The 18,814-nt window shown below is 44.3% G+C and overlaps 1 protein-coding gene and 1 long non-coding RNA gene across 5 annotated transcripts in view; one reads left to right on the top strand and one right to left on the bottom strand.

Annotated features, from left to right (window-relative positions):
* RASGRF2 (Ras protein specific guanine nucleotide releasing factor 2) overlaps nt 1–18,814 on the top strand; it is a 272,143-nt gene that overhangs the window by 37,108 nt on the left and 216,221 nt on the right. For both annotated transcript variants that reach the window (XM_019482951.2, XM_019482947.2), the window contains exon 2: nt 16,731–16,837. In XM_019482951.2, the coding sequence (XP_019338496.1) occupies nt 16,731–16,837 (107 nt within the window). The remainder of the gene's footprint in view (nt 1–16,730; nt 16,838–18,814) is intronic.
* LOC132249149 (uncharacterized) lies at nt 1,978–6,473 on the bottom strand. Of its 3 annotated transcripts, none has more exons than XR_009460556.1 (3): nt 6,190–6,473; nt 5,555–5,604; nt 1,978–2,411 (listed from the first exon to the last, which is right to left on the bottom strand). It is a non-coding gene; the product is annotated as an uncharacterized LOC132249149 (long non-coding RNA). The 3 variants fall into 3 exon arrangements; XR_009460557.1 differs by having other exon boundaries at nt 6,290–6,471; XR_009460558.1 differs by lacking the exon at nt 1,978–2,411 and adding an exon at nt 4,631–4,851 and having other exon boundaries at nt 6,290–6,473.

Here is an 18,814-nt window from a genome sequence, read left to right as displayed (position 1 = left end):
TCCCAGCCTCTCCAGCAGAACAACATGATACAAAACTCTCAGGCTCTCACTCAGCTTCTTGGCACATGCGCTCTTCACCGTATATGCAGGCACGCACGCACGTGCGCTTCTGCACATTCGTGCACACGCTGAGATGGTGCTTCATGCTGGCTTCTGTAGTGGCCGCCTGACGCCACCTGCCAATCATACCATGGTCCAATCACTGCTTGCACATCTCAGTCGAACAGTGTCACTCAACAGTAACATTTTCTTGGACCACTCATTCATTATCACTTAACTTATTAACATAAAGTTCCTGCTTATTGGTTATATAACAAGGTTTCCACTGCGCATGCCTCAGTTTCCTAAGTAGGTCATAGCATCATCAAGGTCAGAAGTTTAGATGTTCCAGAGACTTCTAACCTCTAGCCATCCTACGCAGGCATAATCACGATTATGACTAGGCCAGGACTCACACTGTTTACAGTTGTAGCAGTGCAGCCCCAGCTTCTTCCCTGACATCTACAACAAGCTGGGCCAGGGCTCCACGGACCCTAGTGCAGCTCCTTGCAGCCTCCCAGCTGCCTGCTGTGAGCAGTGCAGGCTCTGCTGTGGGCGGCAGGGGCCTGCCCAGAGTTTGGGCTGGCTGTGGCAGGCAGCCAGAAGGCCACAAATAGCTGTACCAGAGACTACAGAGTCCCAGCCCGGCTTGTTGCTGGTGGTGGGTGCATGCGCACCTCAGGACAGACAGCGGGGAAAGGGCCAGGGCTGCGCTGCCACACCCAGATAGTGGTGGTGGATGGGTCATATTTGACCTGGAGGTATGTGGGAGTGGGGTCCCCCAGGGCTTGGTCCTTGGACCCACACTGTTTAATCTCTTTATTAGTGACTTGGACGAGGGGATGAAAAGCACCCTGTTCAAATTCGCTGATGACACCAAGATCTGGAGCGAGGTGGGCATGCTAGAAGGGAGGGACAGGATACAGCTGGACCTGGACAGGTAACAGGGGTGAGCGAATGAGAATAGGATGGGATTCAATACTGACAAGTGCAGGGTACTGCACTTTGGCAGTAAGAACCAGCAGCATGCCTGTAGGTTGGGGAACTCCCTTCTTGAAAGTACAGTGGCAGAAAGAGATCTTGGAGTCATTATCGATTCCAAAATGAACATGGGCAACCAGTGTGAGGATGCAGTCAGTAAGGCTAACCGCACCTTGTCATGCATCTACAGATGCATCACAAGCAGGGCCAAGGAGGTGATCCTCCCCCTCTATGCGACATTGGTCAGGCCACAGTTGGGAGTACTGTGTCCAGTTCTGGGCGCTGCACTTTAGGAGAGATGTGGCCAGCATTGAGAGGGTCCAGAGGAGGGCCACTCGCATGATCCGGGGACAGCAGGGCAGACCCTATGAGGAGAGGCTACAGGACCTGAACCTGTTCAGCCTTCACAAGAGAAAGCTGAGAGGGGACCTGGTGGCCATCTACAAATTTACCAGGAGGGACCAGTGGGGAATGGGAGAGACCCTGTTCACCCGAGCACCTCCCGGAGTAACAAGGAATAATGGCCATAAGTTGTTTGAGAGTAGGTTCAGGCTGGACATTAGAAGACACTATTTCACAGTCAGGACAGCTAGAATCTGGAACCAATTTCCAAGGGAAGTGCTGCTGGCTCCTACCTTGGGGGTCTTTAAGAGGAGGCTGACAATTACCTATCTGGGGTCATACGAGCCCAGTATTCTCTCCTGCCTAGGGCAGGGGGTCGGATTTGATGATCTACTTAGGTCCCTTCCGACCCTACATCTATGAATCTAAATGAACACATTTGAATCTAAATGCTGTTCAGATAAATGAATCTAAATGCTGTTCAGTTAGCTGTTTCAGATGGAGAAATCATACAGTGGGCATATATGCCCATCTAATGGAAATTTTCTTCTTAATGACTACGCAAGGTGACTATGCAGCACAATAGTTTAGAAAATCTCTTCAAAAGCCCTTCCTTTACCAAAAAAAAAAAAAAAATCTTTACTCTTACATATATACATATATTTAAATCGATGGCCATTTTTTAAAAATTGTTCGAAATTGCCCCCATTGGACAGTAAGGTCTCTCAGAAAAAAAACTGTATGTGAGCATTTAAATGACTACTTGTATTCCCTCGTTTTGAAGCTACAACTGCCTCCCATCTAGAGGTGTAAGTATGTCCATTTTGTCCTCTATCCCATGCCACCATGTAATCACTTGAAAAGAGGTTCCCTTCTCCTCAGGGTTTCTACACACAATATGTTTATATTGGTGTTCAGTACTTTGATTTTATTCACCAGTGTAAATTATGGTGGGATCCAGAATGAATGGGTCTGTAGCTATCTTGGAGTAGCTGCATGGAAGACCTGGTAGTCCGTTGGACTTAAACAAATAGATAGCCTGGGATAAGCTGTGGAAACAAAAGATGTATGCAGATGTAACTTAAACAGGTGCAGTTTTGCCCCAAAAGTAATTTTCTCCAGATTTTAGTAGATTACCGGAATAGGGCTGTTCATCATATGCCGTCTCCTTTTTTTTTTTTTCTACTTGTGTGAAGGCTGATTACACATGTTTGTATATGTATATCATTTCTACCAATCATTTTGTAGCTAGAATTTATATAGTAATTTATGCAGGAGATACTCGACTTAAGCATGAAAGTGGTTGTTACTGAATCTTAACTCTTGCTCTTTTACTGACTTTGTTGCTTCATCTCAGGTACAAGTGGGAACCACTCTTATAATAATCTTAGTTTCCCTTGCTTACACTACAGCTAAACGTAAATGTCTGTGTCCATATCTTTATGTGTAAAATGGGCATTGTAATTCCTCTCTCACAGAAGAATGCAAAGATTAGTTACCGTTTGTAAAGCACTTTAAAGATGACAAGTGCTGTGTATGCAGATCTTTATAATTGGATACTTGCTTGCCAGAAGACTAACTCTACTACCTTGAGGTTGATGTTATACAACTGTACATTTGTCCAGTGTCTAGAGCTCTGTTTGGGTATATTTTTAGAAGTCATTTTTAGGTCATTCTGATTCTAATTATAAATGTATATTGTTCTATTGCTTGAACACAAGTCTCAGTCCCAAGATAAACCGTTGTCATGATCCTCTATCCAGTCACTTGCATGATTTGTGCTGCTGAGTAACCCCGTTAGTGTTCTTCCTCACTCATATCAATTTAAACACTCAAAATAAAAGTACGCATTTGTAGCAGCGAGGACAATTTACAGAGGGCATGAAAAAGTACTTGAAATCTTCATATTGACATTGACTGCATTCTAGCTCATCTGGAAGTTAGGAGCTTGATGCAAGAACCACGTGGTGAAATATTGTGACCTGTATTATGAAATAAGTCAGACTTACATGATCATGTTGAACCCTGATCATTATACCATCTTGTCTTGCATACCACATGGCTCTGAATACAACATGCTCCTTTTTTTTTTTTGGAAGGCAGAAAGTAGAGAAAAAGACTTTTCCAGTCATGGCTGATTGTCTGACACACTCTAAGTCCTCTTATGAACAGTGTGGTATCCCGGGGGACAGTCTGGGTGAGGCAGCAGGAACTGTCTGGTGTGGCTGGTCAGCAACAAGAGCAAGCCCTAGACCCTTGCAAGACTCTTACTTTATATCAGTTCCTATAAATAATGTGTTGTTTCTAGTCTATACCACAAGCCGCATCAAAATACTACAGAGTAGCTCGCTCACCCTCAGCTAGCTTAGTGGTCCTTCAGCCAGAAACTGTTGAACCACTAGCAGTTGTGAGAGGGTTAACACTGGGCAACATCCCTGCTTTTTGTAGTCTCCCCACATGTCTGGAAATTTGATAGAGGAGTGGTGCCACCAGTTGTCCCACTCCCTCCCCCAACTGCCAAAATTTCTGGATCCTTGGGGAGCCCCATTGGCCAGATCTGGCCCTGAATTAGACAAACACTTGGAGGAGACAGGTTGATAGGAATGATACCTCCTTGAGTAGAGGGTTGGATTAGTTTACCTTCTGAAGTCCTTCCAGCCCTAATTTCCTGTGACTTTGACTTTTCTAGTCTTGCATTTGACAGCAAAAATTCCCATTTGACTGTAGCAAGTGTGTTTTTGAAGAGGAGCTTTGCATTAGTGTTAATCATTAGCAGTGAATAGTTGCATCTTCTATACTATGACTTTGAAGTTTCTACATTTCTTTTGTACTGGTTTCCTTGTTTTTTATATTGTGAGTTTCACCTCTCTGTGGTCCTGCCTTTTTCTTCCCAATAAGCTACTCCTAATGTACTCTGACATGCTGTATATTTGAAAAATATTTATCTTAGTTTTCTATCTAAGACCGAAAGACAAACTATAACCGTATATATTCGGCATTTTTCTTATTTAAGGCAATAGATGAAGAGGGAGGGGAAAAAATGTGGTTCTCTGGTGAGAATTAATTATATTCTTTCCAGCTTTTCATTTGCATGTAGATTGTGTGCTCTGTATTAGGTTTCCCTTCAACCTTAACAAGTATTCTATGGGTTTATGGTGTATATGGGCACATTTGCACCATGTGCAAAATTATGGGTGGCACATTTTAAATATAATTAGCATCAGAAAATCATAATTCCTAGTTGAAACAAAACATAGAAGTGATTGCCCATGAGACAAAGTGATAGATCCCAGATTTTTATCTTCAGCCATCAATTTATTAACTTATGATTTCATACGTGCCCACTTAGTGTTACGTAGAAGTTATTTTAACTGTGTGAACTCCATGGCGTTACAGTGCAGGTTTGGTTCACCACTTAAGCCCAAACCCATGGTAGAAACCATGGCTTACCTAGGACCTAGAAGTGAGCCGAGTTTGGTAACATCCATCCTGAGAAGGGAAGTAAAAGGTACCAACATCTGATCTTTGTCTGTGATTATTTTAGGCCTTACCTATCTTAACAGGCACAAAGTCCTCCATCAAAAAATCTGGGTTTAATTTTTTTTAGGTGCTTGACTTATTTACTCTTGGCTGTAGTGAATAACTGCACAGTTGCAAATTGCAAGAAACTAAACACTCTATATTGCAGCTTAATGTTAGATTCCTAAGTCCTAATCATCTTTACCCAAACTGTGTCTCCACAGTATGGGAAGGGAGGTAAAAAAAAAAAAAAAAGAACCCAACACAAACAAAAACACACAACATTGGATCTCTAGCTAATTTGGACGCATAGGAAAGTCCCCTTGTGACATGAAAAAAAAGCAGGCATTTAGTAAAACCAAGGACACACTGGATATGCCATATTCTCCCCTGAGTGGTAGGTAGTAAGGTAAAGGAATAGGAGACGAGAGGCTCCAGTAGCATGGGAGAAAAATTTAAGTTAACACTCATGATTAGTAGGGATCCTGGTTTTTTCTGTTGAAGAAAAAAAAAAACCCCAAAAAACAAACAAAAAAAAATCACAGATTCTGCAATTTAAAAAAATTAGCAAGTTCTCCAACTAAAACCCCCCAAATATGCATTTTTCCATGATTAAAATGGAATGCTACTAATATATATATAATATATTATAATATACCAATGATTAGCATACCTCTTACCAGCATTCAGCTACTTTCTCTACTCCATGCCAATAAGTGAATTCTGGGAAGGGAAAAATGTGACAGGGTCAGGGCTCAGCAGTGGCTGTGATACTTCTTGTGGTCACTCCACCCTTTCCCCACTCTGGGTCCCTGGGGTATGCTCCCCCAGAGTGAGCCCTGTTTAGCTCCACCTTACCCCGGGACACTGTGCTATGCCCCTCCTGGCCCTATTAGAGCCTCTGGAGGACCAGTTGCCTTCTGGGTTATTCATAACCTCCTCCTGCCCCTGTATCTACACCTATGCCTCAGATGGTAAATGGTATCACTTTAGAGGGGCTGCACAGCCCCACTGCAATATATACTTAGGCCACAGCCCTTTGTTGGGGCTTCAGCTTTCCCAGCCTTAGCTTCTTTCTTCTGTCTGGGCCCACTCAGCTTAAGACCACTGCCTTGGACCTTGGCTTCTAGGCCCTAGCCCTTCCTCAGGCTCCAGGCCCCTGGCCCTGGCCTCGCCTCTCCTCAGGCTCTGGGCCCCTGGGGTCACCCAGGCAAGGCTGCTTTCAGTCTCCACTCCAGCCCCCTGGTGTTGTAGACCTAGGTGAGGCTCTAAACTGGGTGCTCCTCAGGCCCCCTGTGGCCTCCATACCTTTCTTGTAGCCAGAATCCAGTCCTTTGGAAAACTAATCAAAATGAACACAAGCCCAACTGCTGTAAAACAAAAATCCCCTCCCACCATGTGTCAATACCTCTCCACAAACTGAAAGTCCCCCTTAGGTTTTCCTCTCTCAGTTCTCTGGCACCATTTGGTTGCCAGCCACCCCACACAGGGAACTCCTTTCTCTATAGCCTGCAGGGCCCAGTCTGCCTTGCTAGCTCTCAGGCCTCAGTTTTATGAGCTGCAGAGCTTCTTGCCAGCTGGCTCCACCCTACCTATTAATCTGCCTGGGCCACCTGCTGCAGTTTTGCTTAGCTGCCTGTACTTGGCCCAAAGAGCTATGGTTGTTTTTGGCCATGAGCTTTTCAACTTTCTCTTTCCTTTCTGTGAGCATTACATTCTCTAACCAGTGCTGCCACTTTAATAGGGATCATAATTTGCTGCCTTTCATTCAAGTATTACTAAGCAATCTTGGAATACAATGAAATTAGGCACAAAACATTGCTCAAGTAAGAACTAATAATTGGGTTTGATCTCTCTCTTGCCCATTAATGTTCCAGTGCTAGGTAATTCATACAGGATTCCAGTGCTCTGAAGGGTGAGCACAGCCTTAGAAGCCATGAATGCTGATATTTTGACTTTTTCCTTTTATTTTTCCTTTTTTTCCCTAGGATTTTAAAGCACCTTTATGGACATTAGTAGTAATTTTTACCCTTGCAGTCCATGTATAAGGTACGCTTGACAGTATTTTGCAGATGCTTGAAGAAGATAAAGCTGTTGCTTAAAAGCTAGTTCCAAATAAATAATTTTTAGACATTAGCCTTAAACACCCATGTTCTAATTTTTCCAAGCTGTTTAGCATCCATACCTCCCACTCTCCTCAGTTTCAAAAAGTTGGGAATTTTCCAGAAATTCTTTTGAAAATTTTGGTCTAAGTGATTTGTCCAAGGGAACATAGTAAGTGTGGTATCAAAAAATAAAGCATAATTTTATTTCCTAGATTTAAACTTTGAATACCAAATATCTTATACACTGAGATAATAAGATAAATTATTTTGTCATGTCAGGTAAGAGCTATGAGGGAATGAGGCATACTTGCTGAAGAAGGAATCCTGGGAGACGGTAACTGTGTGTGTGTGTGTGTGTGTGTGTGTGTGTGTGTGTGTGTGTGTGTGTGTGTGTGTGTGTGCGCGCCCATCCCCATGTCCATCCAGTAAACCTCTGCAGTAGGGCTTTAATGAGACTTAAAATTCGGCCAAATATTCAAAAGGCCAGATCACTATCATGTCATCCTACCATAGTTCAAACCCATGCTTCAAACCTTGGAAGCACGTCTCAGTGAAACAATTTAAAGATTTTTTTTAACATGACTTTTTAAAATGAAATGACTTTTTTTTTTTTTACCTGATCTTGTCCTTAGAAATGGTAGAACTGATCCAGCTTAAACCTTCCAAAAGTATTTAACCTAAGAATGACATTTAGTCCAAATGGTTATTTGGCAAAGCATAAGCAGCTGAAAACAGTGTTTTGAAATGGAAAGCACCAGGCAAGCTTAATTACAGAATACACAAGGAGCTTAAGCTATAATAATAGCAACACACTTGTAGGGAAGTCCAGGACTTATGCTCTGCTTCCTCCACCTCGACCATCTAAATAATTTTGAACATAAATATTGGCCACTTTTTGTAGAGGCAGCTACAATTTATAAATAGAAGAGATCTGTTGGGTGATTTGGGTAATCTCCCAATAAAGAAGCAACTAAAAGAGAAGGGTGGGCATCTTTTAAAATAAAAGCAATAAGAATACAGAATTAGTCCTTCCTAAGTCCTTTAAGTCCTTCCTTGAGAGGTAGGTGCTCCCTGCTTACTTGGTAAAAGCTTTATTTTTGCCTTTATTTATTACTTCATAAACAGGGAATACCCTTAATCCATCACATAAATAAACTTATCCCTTCTGTAGAGAAAGTAGGTAATGGACTAGGTCCTAGGGAGTTTGTAGGGGAGCCATATCACAATATGCTACAATATATGACATAATATCACCTTTTGCTCTGTCATTTTTTACCCTTTCATAAATGTATTGTGAAATGAAGCTGAAAATGCATGTAGAATCATTAATGGCATCTGACTGTTTATCTAGACATCTTTAATCAACTTTCTGATCTTCTTTCAATATTTTCTAATAACTAGGAATGCCCAGCAGATATTTACTATGTCTCACTGTATAACTCTTTTCAGTATCCTGTACAATTTAAACTAGTGGGAGTTAGGGAAGTAAATGGTTAAACAACAGTTGCATTTATACCACTTACTGTTTACTGTTTAGTGACCTCTGACAGGAATGGCTCTGGCCCCAGACCCTCATATCTTCATCATGTTCCTGGTGCTGTGTGGGTCCGAGGCCACTAGTGGGGAGCCACAGGTAGGAGGTGGTGGGTGCGTCCAAGTCACTAGTGAGCGCTACCCAGCTGTGGAGCCATGGCTTCTCCTCACCCTCACAGGCACCTCTCCTGTGCCTGGGTCCCACTGCCACTGGAAGGTGGGGGGAGGCGGGCCCCTGACAAGAGTTAAGCAAAGTCTTCCCACTGCAGCAGTGAGATTCCCAGTTGCATAGTTGCATAGTGGGGCCTGGGCACAGTGACAGGCAATGGGCTCCCTGTGCCTCCTACCATGCTTGTGCCACTGTAGCCTGGACCTGGAAGGCTCCTCCATGCTGCTGGGCCAGGCCCTCCACAGCTCACCCTGGTGGAAGAAAGGTGCCAGTTCCAGTGGCATAGCCTCCACCGGGCAGACTGAATCCTTCTCCCTCCCACCTCTGGTGCTAGGGTTGTGCAGGGCCTGGCCCAGCATGGAGGTGGGGCTGAGCATGGGGCTGGCTCAACCCAAGGAGGTGCCACAGCAGCTGGAACATGTGACACCAAGTGTGAGGGGTCACTGCCAGCCCCTCATATGGTGAGCCTGGCCCTAGGGTGTTCCTTAGTGGTGGTGGTGCATCAGAGCAGCACAGCTGGGATACTGGGGGGAGCATTAAGTCTGCAACAGCAGCCTCCCACTGAGGAAGGCCTGGTCCAGCAGTGCAGAGGAGCCTTTCATGTCTGGGCTGCCATGGCACAAGGATGGTGGGAGATGCAGGGAGCCTGTTATTTTGCCTCAGCCCTACTGCTGCAAAGGGGCTGGATAGACCTACTAAGCAGCCGGGAGTCTCACTGCTGTGGCAGGAAGGCCCTGACTGACCTCTGTGGGTGATGGCTAGAAAATGGTGTTTAGAGGTTTGCTTTTGGGAATTGATTTGTAGGAAAATATAACCATATTAGAATAATAGTCCAGGGTGGCAGCAAGGGTTAATTGATTTTTAAAGTCCTGGTCATACAGTCACATAGTTCTCTTAGCCTATAAGGCAAACAGGGTGTCTAACACAACAAGGTCAACAGATAGACACATAGCCTGGGAAATTGTGGGCATGTACCACAATGTTCCATGACATGAGATGGGGTGGCACCAGCTCACAAGGCCCAAGAGTGGGGGGGCGTGAGAGTTCTGGTTTTGGGGGAGCAGAACAAATTAGGAAAAGACCTGGAAAGCCCAAATTGGGATATGTGCATGCAATGAGCCTGTGAAACAAAGGAATATGCTGACAGAACAGAACTTGGACACTGATGATCACAGAAAGACAAATCAGTGATGCCCATGGATGAAGAGCTCAGGAGGGGAAAAGAATACGAAAGAAAGGACTTTAGAACAACAAAGTGTTTCCATTCCTGTCCCTGAGAGAGGTCCCCGAAAGGGGAACCCAAAGCACCATAGACAGAGGGCATACCACCAGGCCATCTCATCCACTCCACTGAGTGGGGGCAAGTCTTGGCTTCCAACCTCCAGGCTGCTGACATCTCACATTCAAGAGAGAACCTCGGAGTGAAGCTCACATCCTGATCAGATGTACCTTGATTCTGATGACAGCACTAGGATTGGTAGCTATAGAATTGTTTGTATTATTCTTTTCTGTTACTACTTTGTATCAAATTTGCCTATTATCAAATGGAAAGTTCGTGGTCTGTCTGGCCAGAACAAAGCATCTGGGTCATAAATCCAGTGCCAACAGTGGGGGGCCCAGAAACTCTCTCCTTCTCTCTGACCCTGAGGTGGCGGGATCTGGGCAGAGGAGAGGTCTGCAGCTCCAACCTCTGCCATGGGTGTGAGGGGAAGCTGCGGCTCTGCAACTGGGCAGCGGCCCCTAGTGGTCGAGTAGTGGTGGAGAGGAGTAAAAAAACCTTTCTAAAAGAACTCAGTATGTTAAAATCAGTCAGTGGCACATTGATGTATTTGAGTAAGGAAAAGAGAGCCTGAGAAGGAATGAATGAATCTTTTTAATATACATAAAATACAGAATGTTATTCAACCTTTATCTTCTACAAGTTTTTCATTAACTATTTTCAGGAGAAACAGTAGTAAAAATAATCTAGCTAAACCTGATGCCTAATCCTAAAACATAAATGTCTGCCTAATGGTGTGTTTACTAAAAAGTGTTTTTTTTTCTTTTACTACTGTCTAAGTAGTAATCATGTGTGAAACTCAGCTGTTGAAGACTGAACAACAATACTCTGGTTATTTATATATGCTCACACTCTTAATATTTTAAATTAAAAAAATCCATTTTAACAATCTTGTTTGTAGTAAATGTTTTCAGTAAATAAGAAACATATATTTAAAAAAATGGATGAAGCCCAAGGATTATCATAGGGTGCCTTTTTAAAATGTATGGTACTCTGCTTATATTTATTTGGTGATTGAATATGTATGCTAAGGTCCCCTCTACACAGGCAGGTAAAGGCACAATGGGATGTAGTATGTAATCCACAAACTCACACTTCCTGCCATGCCACATGTGTATGGCAGGAGGCACAACTGTAGGACCATGCATTAGATCCCATTGTACCCTATTGCTGGTGCAGGGGAAGCCTGGGATCATGATCCTAGGATCCCCCTGCACTGGCTCCTGTGGCTGCAAGTCCTGCAGCTGCATGCAACCACAGCAGGGGCAGTGTTTCCCCATGCTTTCCCTACTGTGAGCTCTGCAGTCAACATCGGCTATGGGGCTGGCAGCAGGGAGAATGCCGACCTTTCTGTGTGCCTTGTGAGGTGTGGGCTTGTGGTGGAGGCAGCGGGGAGAATGTGGCCACCTCTGTGAGTAGTGTTCTCTCCACTGCAAGCCCCACAGCTGACAATGCTGCCACCATGGTGAGCCTTGTTAGCCTGTAAGGCTGCAGGTGGTGCACCCCTGTGGCTAGGAGTTCCTCAGTTGATGGGGCTCCCAGCCATGGAGGAGTACTTGGCTACACATTCAATTAATGGTGTGGTTAGAACAAGCTATAAACTTATTACACATTTTTGTAAGTGTAATTTAACTGCTTGCCCCAAAAGCAGTTAAATAAGTTTGTAGCATATTGCTTGTTTATTTATGCTCTTAATTGGTTGAACATGTAGCTGGTTCACAACTTAAGGTATGTTTACCTGGATAATCATGAGCGTAGAGGTGCCTAAGTATTGGTTAGTGTGTGATACTTGACACTGATATAGATAAGTGATACATTCTTATTTTCTTAAAAGGAGAATTTTAATAACTTCCAAAATAAGGATCCTTTAAAAATAGTGTTCTACTACATCATTCATAAACACCCACCATCTATTTCTATTTTATTTGAAGTCAATGGAAGTTTGGCTTCAGTGGGAACTGAATCAAACCCCTAAGCTGATACTGATGGCATTTTTCTCAGTCTGACTAGGCATTTGTATCATGCCTATCACCATAGTAACTGCTTTCTTCAACAGTGTTCAAATCCTAAAACAAAAATGAGATCTAGGTTATCTGAACTTAAAATAAAATGTAGAAAGGGATCTGAAATTACTTCTTCTCTGTCCCTCCTACTTCAGTTCCACACAAATGGAATAAATTAATATTTATATAGGTTTCTTTTCCTTCTTTCTATATTTGATTTTACATCTTCATGAAGCATATTAGAAAACAAGAGCAAGAAATTAATTTGTGGTAGGCCACATTGATTTATTTTTAAAAATACAGGTTTCCCTCGCTTAATGCTATACATGCATTCCTGGAAAATGGCACATAACTTGAATTCATATAAAGGGAACCTACTTTACAATGTAACAATAGGAATATGTTCCAAGACCTCGACTGTACTGACCCCCAGGCCCATTTCTACCACTTTTACAAGACAATTTTGGTACCCACCAATACCAGACAGTAGACACAAGCACATAGTACTATCATAACGGGGATGGCAACTACAGAAACACGAGTCACAGACAGCAAGCAAGGAGCACAGATCCACATGGGAGACTATATTTTGATACATGTCGCTCCCACAATGCACTGCACAAAGCAGCTGACTGCAGGCTTCAACTGCATCAATCACGTAAGAGTAAATTTACCTTGCATATAGCAATTTTTTGGTATAAAAAGGGTCATTGTCACGTAAGAGTGAATTCGCACATAGAGAACCCGCGTAAAGCAAGGGAAACCTATACACATCAAAGCGGTCCAGTAATTCTACACATAGCAGGTGTGTTTACATGTGCATTAGATTCAGGAGCAGTATACTTGTGAGACTACATGTATAGGGAACTGGAAGCTGATTGGCTGCTAAGCAAACTGCTCTCTTCCTGGGGCCTTGCAATGGGCCCCTGCTGCCATGAGGGGGAGCTCTAGGTTCCCCCTGAGTGTTAGCTCAGGGGATGGCAGAGAGCACCAGGCCAAGAGACAGCTGTCTCCTGGCCAGGGCTGGGATATTGCTCCCTGCCACTGGGGTGGGGAAGGGGCGGGTACCAAATTTACTCATGCTTAGTGAGGTTTACTGTGCAGTAAGCATGTGCATGTGTAGACTCACATGCTTACTGCCCAGTAAACTATGCTACTTCACAGTAAAGCATCTTATGTAGATGCACCCATTATGTAAAAAATATGGTATATGTTTTCTTAGAGTAATTGTTTTTTGTCTTTTTAAAGAAAGATTTTAACTGCATTGTGCCATATGGAAATTTTCACCTGATACTACTAGGGAGGATCCCACCACATCTTATTAAATATCTTCTACATTGTGTGGTGTTCAGGTTTAATGGTAAATATTGTTGAAAGATCATAGTTTTATAGAATTGTCCTTTAAGTTATTTATTGACTTAGACTTGGTGTATGTACTGAGACTTTTCAGTGGGTCTGAGCCTTACATTTCATTGTATACCCTATTAAATGTGAACTTTCTTGTTTTAGCTTGTTCCTTTGCCTTTGTTTGTCCTGCTAATTTTAGTCTTCAATATAGAAAGGTTTTCTGGAACTTAATCAGCAATCTTATTCAGGGATGAATAGGTTCCTTTTTATGAAATACATATAATAATCTGACCATGTGAAGATAGTCTTTCTGATGTTTATTAAAATGAAATAAAATATACCAGTTTCTGAAGCAGCATTCAGGCAATTAGATGTGATAAATAGATGTATTCTAATTTATAGGTTCCGCTTTCCATTTTATTCATTGCAAAAGAAGCAACACTTGGTACATACTAGAGAGTAGGCGTTTATCTTGGTTTGAGGGATGATCAAACTCTTATAGAATAAATCATGTTTGATCAGGTAGTCTCTCATGGACAATCTCCTTCCTATTTGCAATTAGACATTCAATGTAAAATATTAGTTTGATAATACTTGTAATCATGTCTGAATAGAACTTGTCTCGTATTCATATTTATATTTTCTTCTCTTCTCATACTCCTCAGTTTTTAAACATGAAACAGCATGAAAATGTAACTTACTGTATTTACCCAAAATCTAAGATGCCTCTGAATTTAAGACTACCCCCCAATAATTAGATTTTACACTTGGAAAAATATTTATTTTTATTAACACTTTCCATCTATTTAATCTAATTATTGGAGGATTGCCTTGAATTCATCCCTCCCCCCTACTGTAAGGGACAGGTGATGAGGTGGTCAGTAATGGGACATGTATTGGGGGGAAACATGGTAGGACAGGTAGTGGGGGACAATAATGGGACAGGCAGTGACAAGGTGATGTGGGCCAATAGGGGTGCAGGCAGGGGGTGGGTAATGGGGACAGGTGGTGGAGGGAGCAGGCAGTAGGGGGCAGGCAGTGTGGAGGTGGTGGGAGAGGCATGCAGTTTGTCCCCTGCCACTTGTTCCTCCCTCCCCCCATTTACCTGCACTTGGGTCTACCCCCCACAGCTTCAGATCCCTTCTCTATTTCATGTGGCTTCTGCCTCCTGTAGCCTTGGTTACCCACCCTCCATTTCGCTCTTGCCTCCCCCCACCAAGTCTCTACCCCTTTCCTACTCCTCCACCCCACTTACTTTTGCTATGGCTCCAACAGGCTCTGTCCCCACTGCAGCCTGGGGCACTAAGCATGGCTCCAGCCTGGTCCCATAGCACTGGCACAGAGCTGGCACTGCTGGGCTGAGGCCATTTCCAGGTTGCAGCAAGAATGGAGTCTGTTGGCACTGGAGCAAAGGTAAGGGGGGATCCTGCGGGGGGGAAGAAGAGGAAGGAGACATGGTACAGTGGCGAGACTTGGTGCAGCAGGGGTCGAGGCTTCAGGAGAGGAGTGGCAGGGGTGCAGAGGTGGCAGGGGGCAGGCGGCATCTGTGGTTCTAGCCCAGGGTTAGGGCTAGAGCTAGAACTGCAGTAGCTGCCTATTCCCTGCCACTTCATTCTTGATTCTAAGACAAGGGCCTCTCCTATGATAAATGGAAGAAAAAAACCCCATAGTCTCTTAATCAAGTAAATATGTATATTTTATTGATGATCTCTGGAGTTATACTGGTATTGTACTTACCTCTGAGAAGCTCTTGTATTGGTGTAACTGCTGAGATGTGAACTAGATCTAGAAAGCAAAATGTTTGTTGACATCACTTCAGGGTTACTATTTGTAACAATGCCTGGTAGAACAACAGAAGGGAGAATGACACATTTTGGTATTGATTAGAATGACCTTGAGGTATGTTGTTAGGTTGCAGAAAATAAATGATGGAGTCATAGTTATGCTTAGTTAAGAGAGGATTTGCTCTTCACGTACTTTGCACCTACTTGTAAAGAATCATTGGGCGCATCTACACAAGATGCTTTACTGTGCATTAGACTAATCTAATGCACAGTAAAGCATCATTGTCTACATGTGTGCTGGACTTAGTACACATTAAATTAGTCTAATGTACCGTTTCTAGTACCAACACATACAGGTACTAGATAAATGGTGCATTAGGTAATGCGCAGTAGCACATGTATAGATGCTGACCAGGAGTAGTTTTGCTCCCAGGCAGCGGGGGACCACTGCTGGGTCCTGGCTAAGCTCCAGTTAAGGGGGAGCTCTGCCAGCTGCAAGGGCTGCTGTCTCCTGCACATTGGGATAGGTCCAAAAGACAGCTGCCCCTTCAGCTGGCACAGCTGTCCCGGCCCTGTGCCCATTGGGACTGCCCCTGCCCCCCCTGCCAGCCCCTACGCTGGCACCCAGGGCCTCCTGGAGCTCCCCCTGGCTGCTGCAGAGGGGCAGAGCAGGGCAAGAGCAGCCCTGGACTGGCGATACTCCTGTTGGGCGGAAATCTGTGCTCAGCAGGGCGCACATGTAGATGTGTTCCCGGCCATATTACTGCGTTTCATTTTACTGCGCAATAACTGTACTGTGCATTAATTTCATGTGTAGACGTGCCCATTTTGTATCAAATGGCTGCATGTAGTGCCTTATTCTGTGTTCTTTCCACTCTTATAACTCCCATTATGTTTAGCAAGGGTTTGGATTTGCAGGGATGCAGGACTGGCCACTTAATGTGGCATATTTACAGAATGGATTTGATAGTGCAGAAATGAATGTTCTTTTTTTCTGTTTCTACTAAACATTTGGTTTCTAGTTATTATCAAAATAGCTGATCAAACATATTCCCTTAAAAGTTCTGCTTCCTATAAGACTCACTGTGAGCCAAGTCATGTTTGTTTTACTTGCACAAGAAGTGGCATTCCTTGTATGAACTGGATTTTGTTGTGATAATTTTGAATAACTTTGGTGCAGGGAAAGCAGTTTGGAAAATTTGTTTGATAATATTTTCATTTTGCTCATTTCTACTGAAAAGCCTTTTTCCTAAGTTGATATTTGAGAGAAAACTTCAGATTAATGTAAAACAACATTAAGTGAAAAAATGTGAAGAATTACAAAATTCAAAGGAACCATTGTTAAATCATTCTATTGTATCTACATATAGCAGCTACTAAAGGAATTCTACTTGGAAATGATAAAACAATGAACTATAATACCATGCAAGTCTTTATACTAATGCACAGTATATGCATAAATTCAGGATATAGTTTTGTCTTCAACCTGCGTGGCTCATGCCAGCTTAAACCAGATGCTTGTAATTTTATGTTTTAGCTATATTGAAATTTTTAACATTTTATGGTAGGTTGTTATGCTATATTTTATTTAGTAGAATGTTTAAAACCTTTTTTTCTTAAAATTTGCAGCATTACTTCACTGTTCTCTTTGGCCATGAAGGGCAGAAGCCACTGGAGCTCCGTTGTGAAGAAGAAACTGATGGGGATGAATGGGTAGAAGCTATTCACCAAGCTAGGTATGAAACCTATGTCTTAACTTATTCTAAACTGTTTAATTGTTGAGAAGTTGGTTTTGATTTTAAATACAAATGCACTCTCTGTTGTGGAAACACACGCAGCATACTTTTGGGTGAGGTCAGCAGAAGTCTTGTCTTGGGAGTCTTGTCCAGGTGTATTGGAATCCCTGATCAGTAAATGCAAACAGATACTGGCTATCCTTATGAACGGGGATAGAGAAAAAAGCAGAACAAAGGTCCACTACTGTGAAATATGAAGCATCTGAAGGGATACAGGAAAGAATAGTGGCAGGGTTAGGGACTACGGGGAAAGCAGGTAAAACAGCGGCATTTACAGCTCGAAGGTCTTGCACAAAGCGATAAGTAGCTTTACCAGGTTTCTTGACAGGTAGGATAGGTGTATTACAAGGGGAGCATATTGGGACAATAATCCCTTGCTCAAGGAGTGAGGAAATGACAGGCTTGATCCCTTCCTCAGCTTCCTTTGAGATGGGGTATTGTGGGACATGAGGAAGTGGCTTGGCAGGGTTCAAGGTGATACGCACTGGTTCAGCACTCAGCATGTGCCCCACTTCATTCGCATGGGTGGACCACAGCTGTGGAGGTACTTGTGCCAACAGTTCCTCTTGCAAGTAGGAAGTGTCAGGATCAGAGTACTCCTGGGTTAGCAAAGCCACAAGCTCGGTTTCCCTATGTTCTGGTACCTCAAGGTAAACACCATTTGGGCTACAATAAATCACGCATCCCAGTTTACACAGCAAATCCTTACCAAGAAGGTTGACAGGTGCATACGGGCTAAGAAGAAAGGCATGATTTTCAGACAAAGGGCCAATAGAGATGGAGACAGGTTCAGAGATGGGATGTGGGATAGGTTGTCCGCCTATACCGACAGCATTTACAGTTTCAGGAGAATAAGGAAAGGAAACTCAGCAGCCTTTAGCGTGGAGCGGGACGCTCCGGTGTCGACAAGACAGGAGACAGGTTTACCAGAAATAAGGCATTTAACAACGGATCAGATTGGTCAGTAGCAAGCAAAGGAGAGATGATGTCACTGTCCCTCAGGCTGTCCTATTCAACACTGGGAAAATTGACAGGAAGAAGAGGTGGGGGCTGGGGTCTGGGTCCTTGGCCAGGGCGGTTGGGACATTCTGATTTCCAGTGTCCTTCTTGCTTGCAATAATGACACTGGTTCCCATAGCCTGGGTTTTGTGGGCCCGAGGACCTGTCTCTTCCCCTGAATCTACCCGGGCCTCCCCTTCCCCGTCCTCATCCCCTTCCTCTACCTGGACCCTGCAACTGAGAAATTTGTAAGGCCATTAACTTAAACTTGGCATTATCTTTAGACCGTTCTGTCCCAGGGGAGTGGGGGCACTGGGAGACCCCCGCGGCAGCCAAGGGGTCTGCTTACCTCCCGCAGGGCCGGAAGACCCGAAGAAACTCCACGCGCTGGCAGCGCCGGCGTGGGTCATCAGCCAGGCGTTTATCCGGCTGAGGCTGAGCGGCGGGGGCGGGGCACGCCGGCCGGGAGGAACAAAAGGCGGCCCCGCCAAAGCAGCGGGGCGGCTGAAGGGAGAGAGCTGGAGCGCGGAGCCCCAGCGAGCAGGGGATCAGCCGCCACCCGCAGAGTGCGGGACGCCTCCGGGTAAAGGCGGAGCAGGCTGCGAGCAGCGCAGCGGAGCACCCGGAAGTGAGGAGACGAGGGGAGAAGTCAGCCCCAGAGGTGGGGCAGCAGCCAGTGGGGAACCCAACACCCGAGGCAGCAGGAGGTGTAACAGCTATCCTGAGAGGGGGGCCAGCTGTAGCCTGTATTACGGAGCCGACGGCGCCGGTAACTGCGGCTGGGACTACTGGGGAAGCAGAGAGGACGTCTGCATCCGAAGGAAAGAGGGATCAGGGCAGCACCCCCCACTGGGAGGGGCATACCCGGTCCGAAGACCGCCGGTAGTGGCTAGGGTGACCGAGCCGAGAGAGGACGAG

The sequence above is a fragment of the Alligator mississippiensis genome, chromosome 3 (assembly GCF_030867095.1).
Source record: "Alligator mississippiensis isolate rAllMis1 chromosome 3, rAllMis1, whole genome shotgun sequence".
NCBI lineage: Eukaryota > Metazoa > Chordata > Crocodylia > Alligatoridae > Alligator > Alligator mississippiensis.
This window is presented reverse-complemented; position numbering and strand designations above follow the sequence as displayed.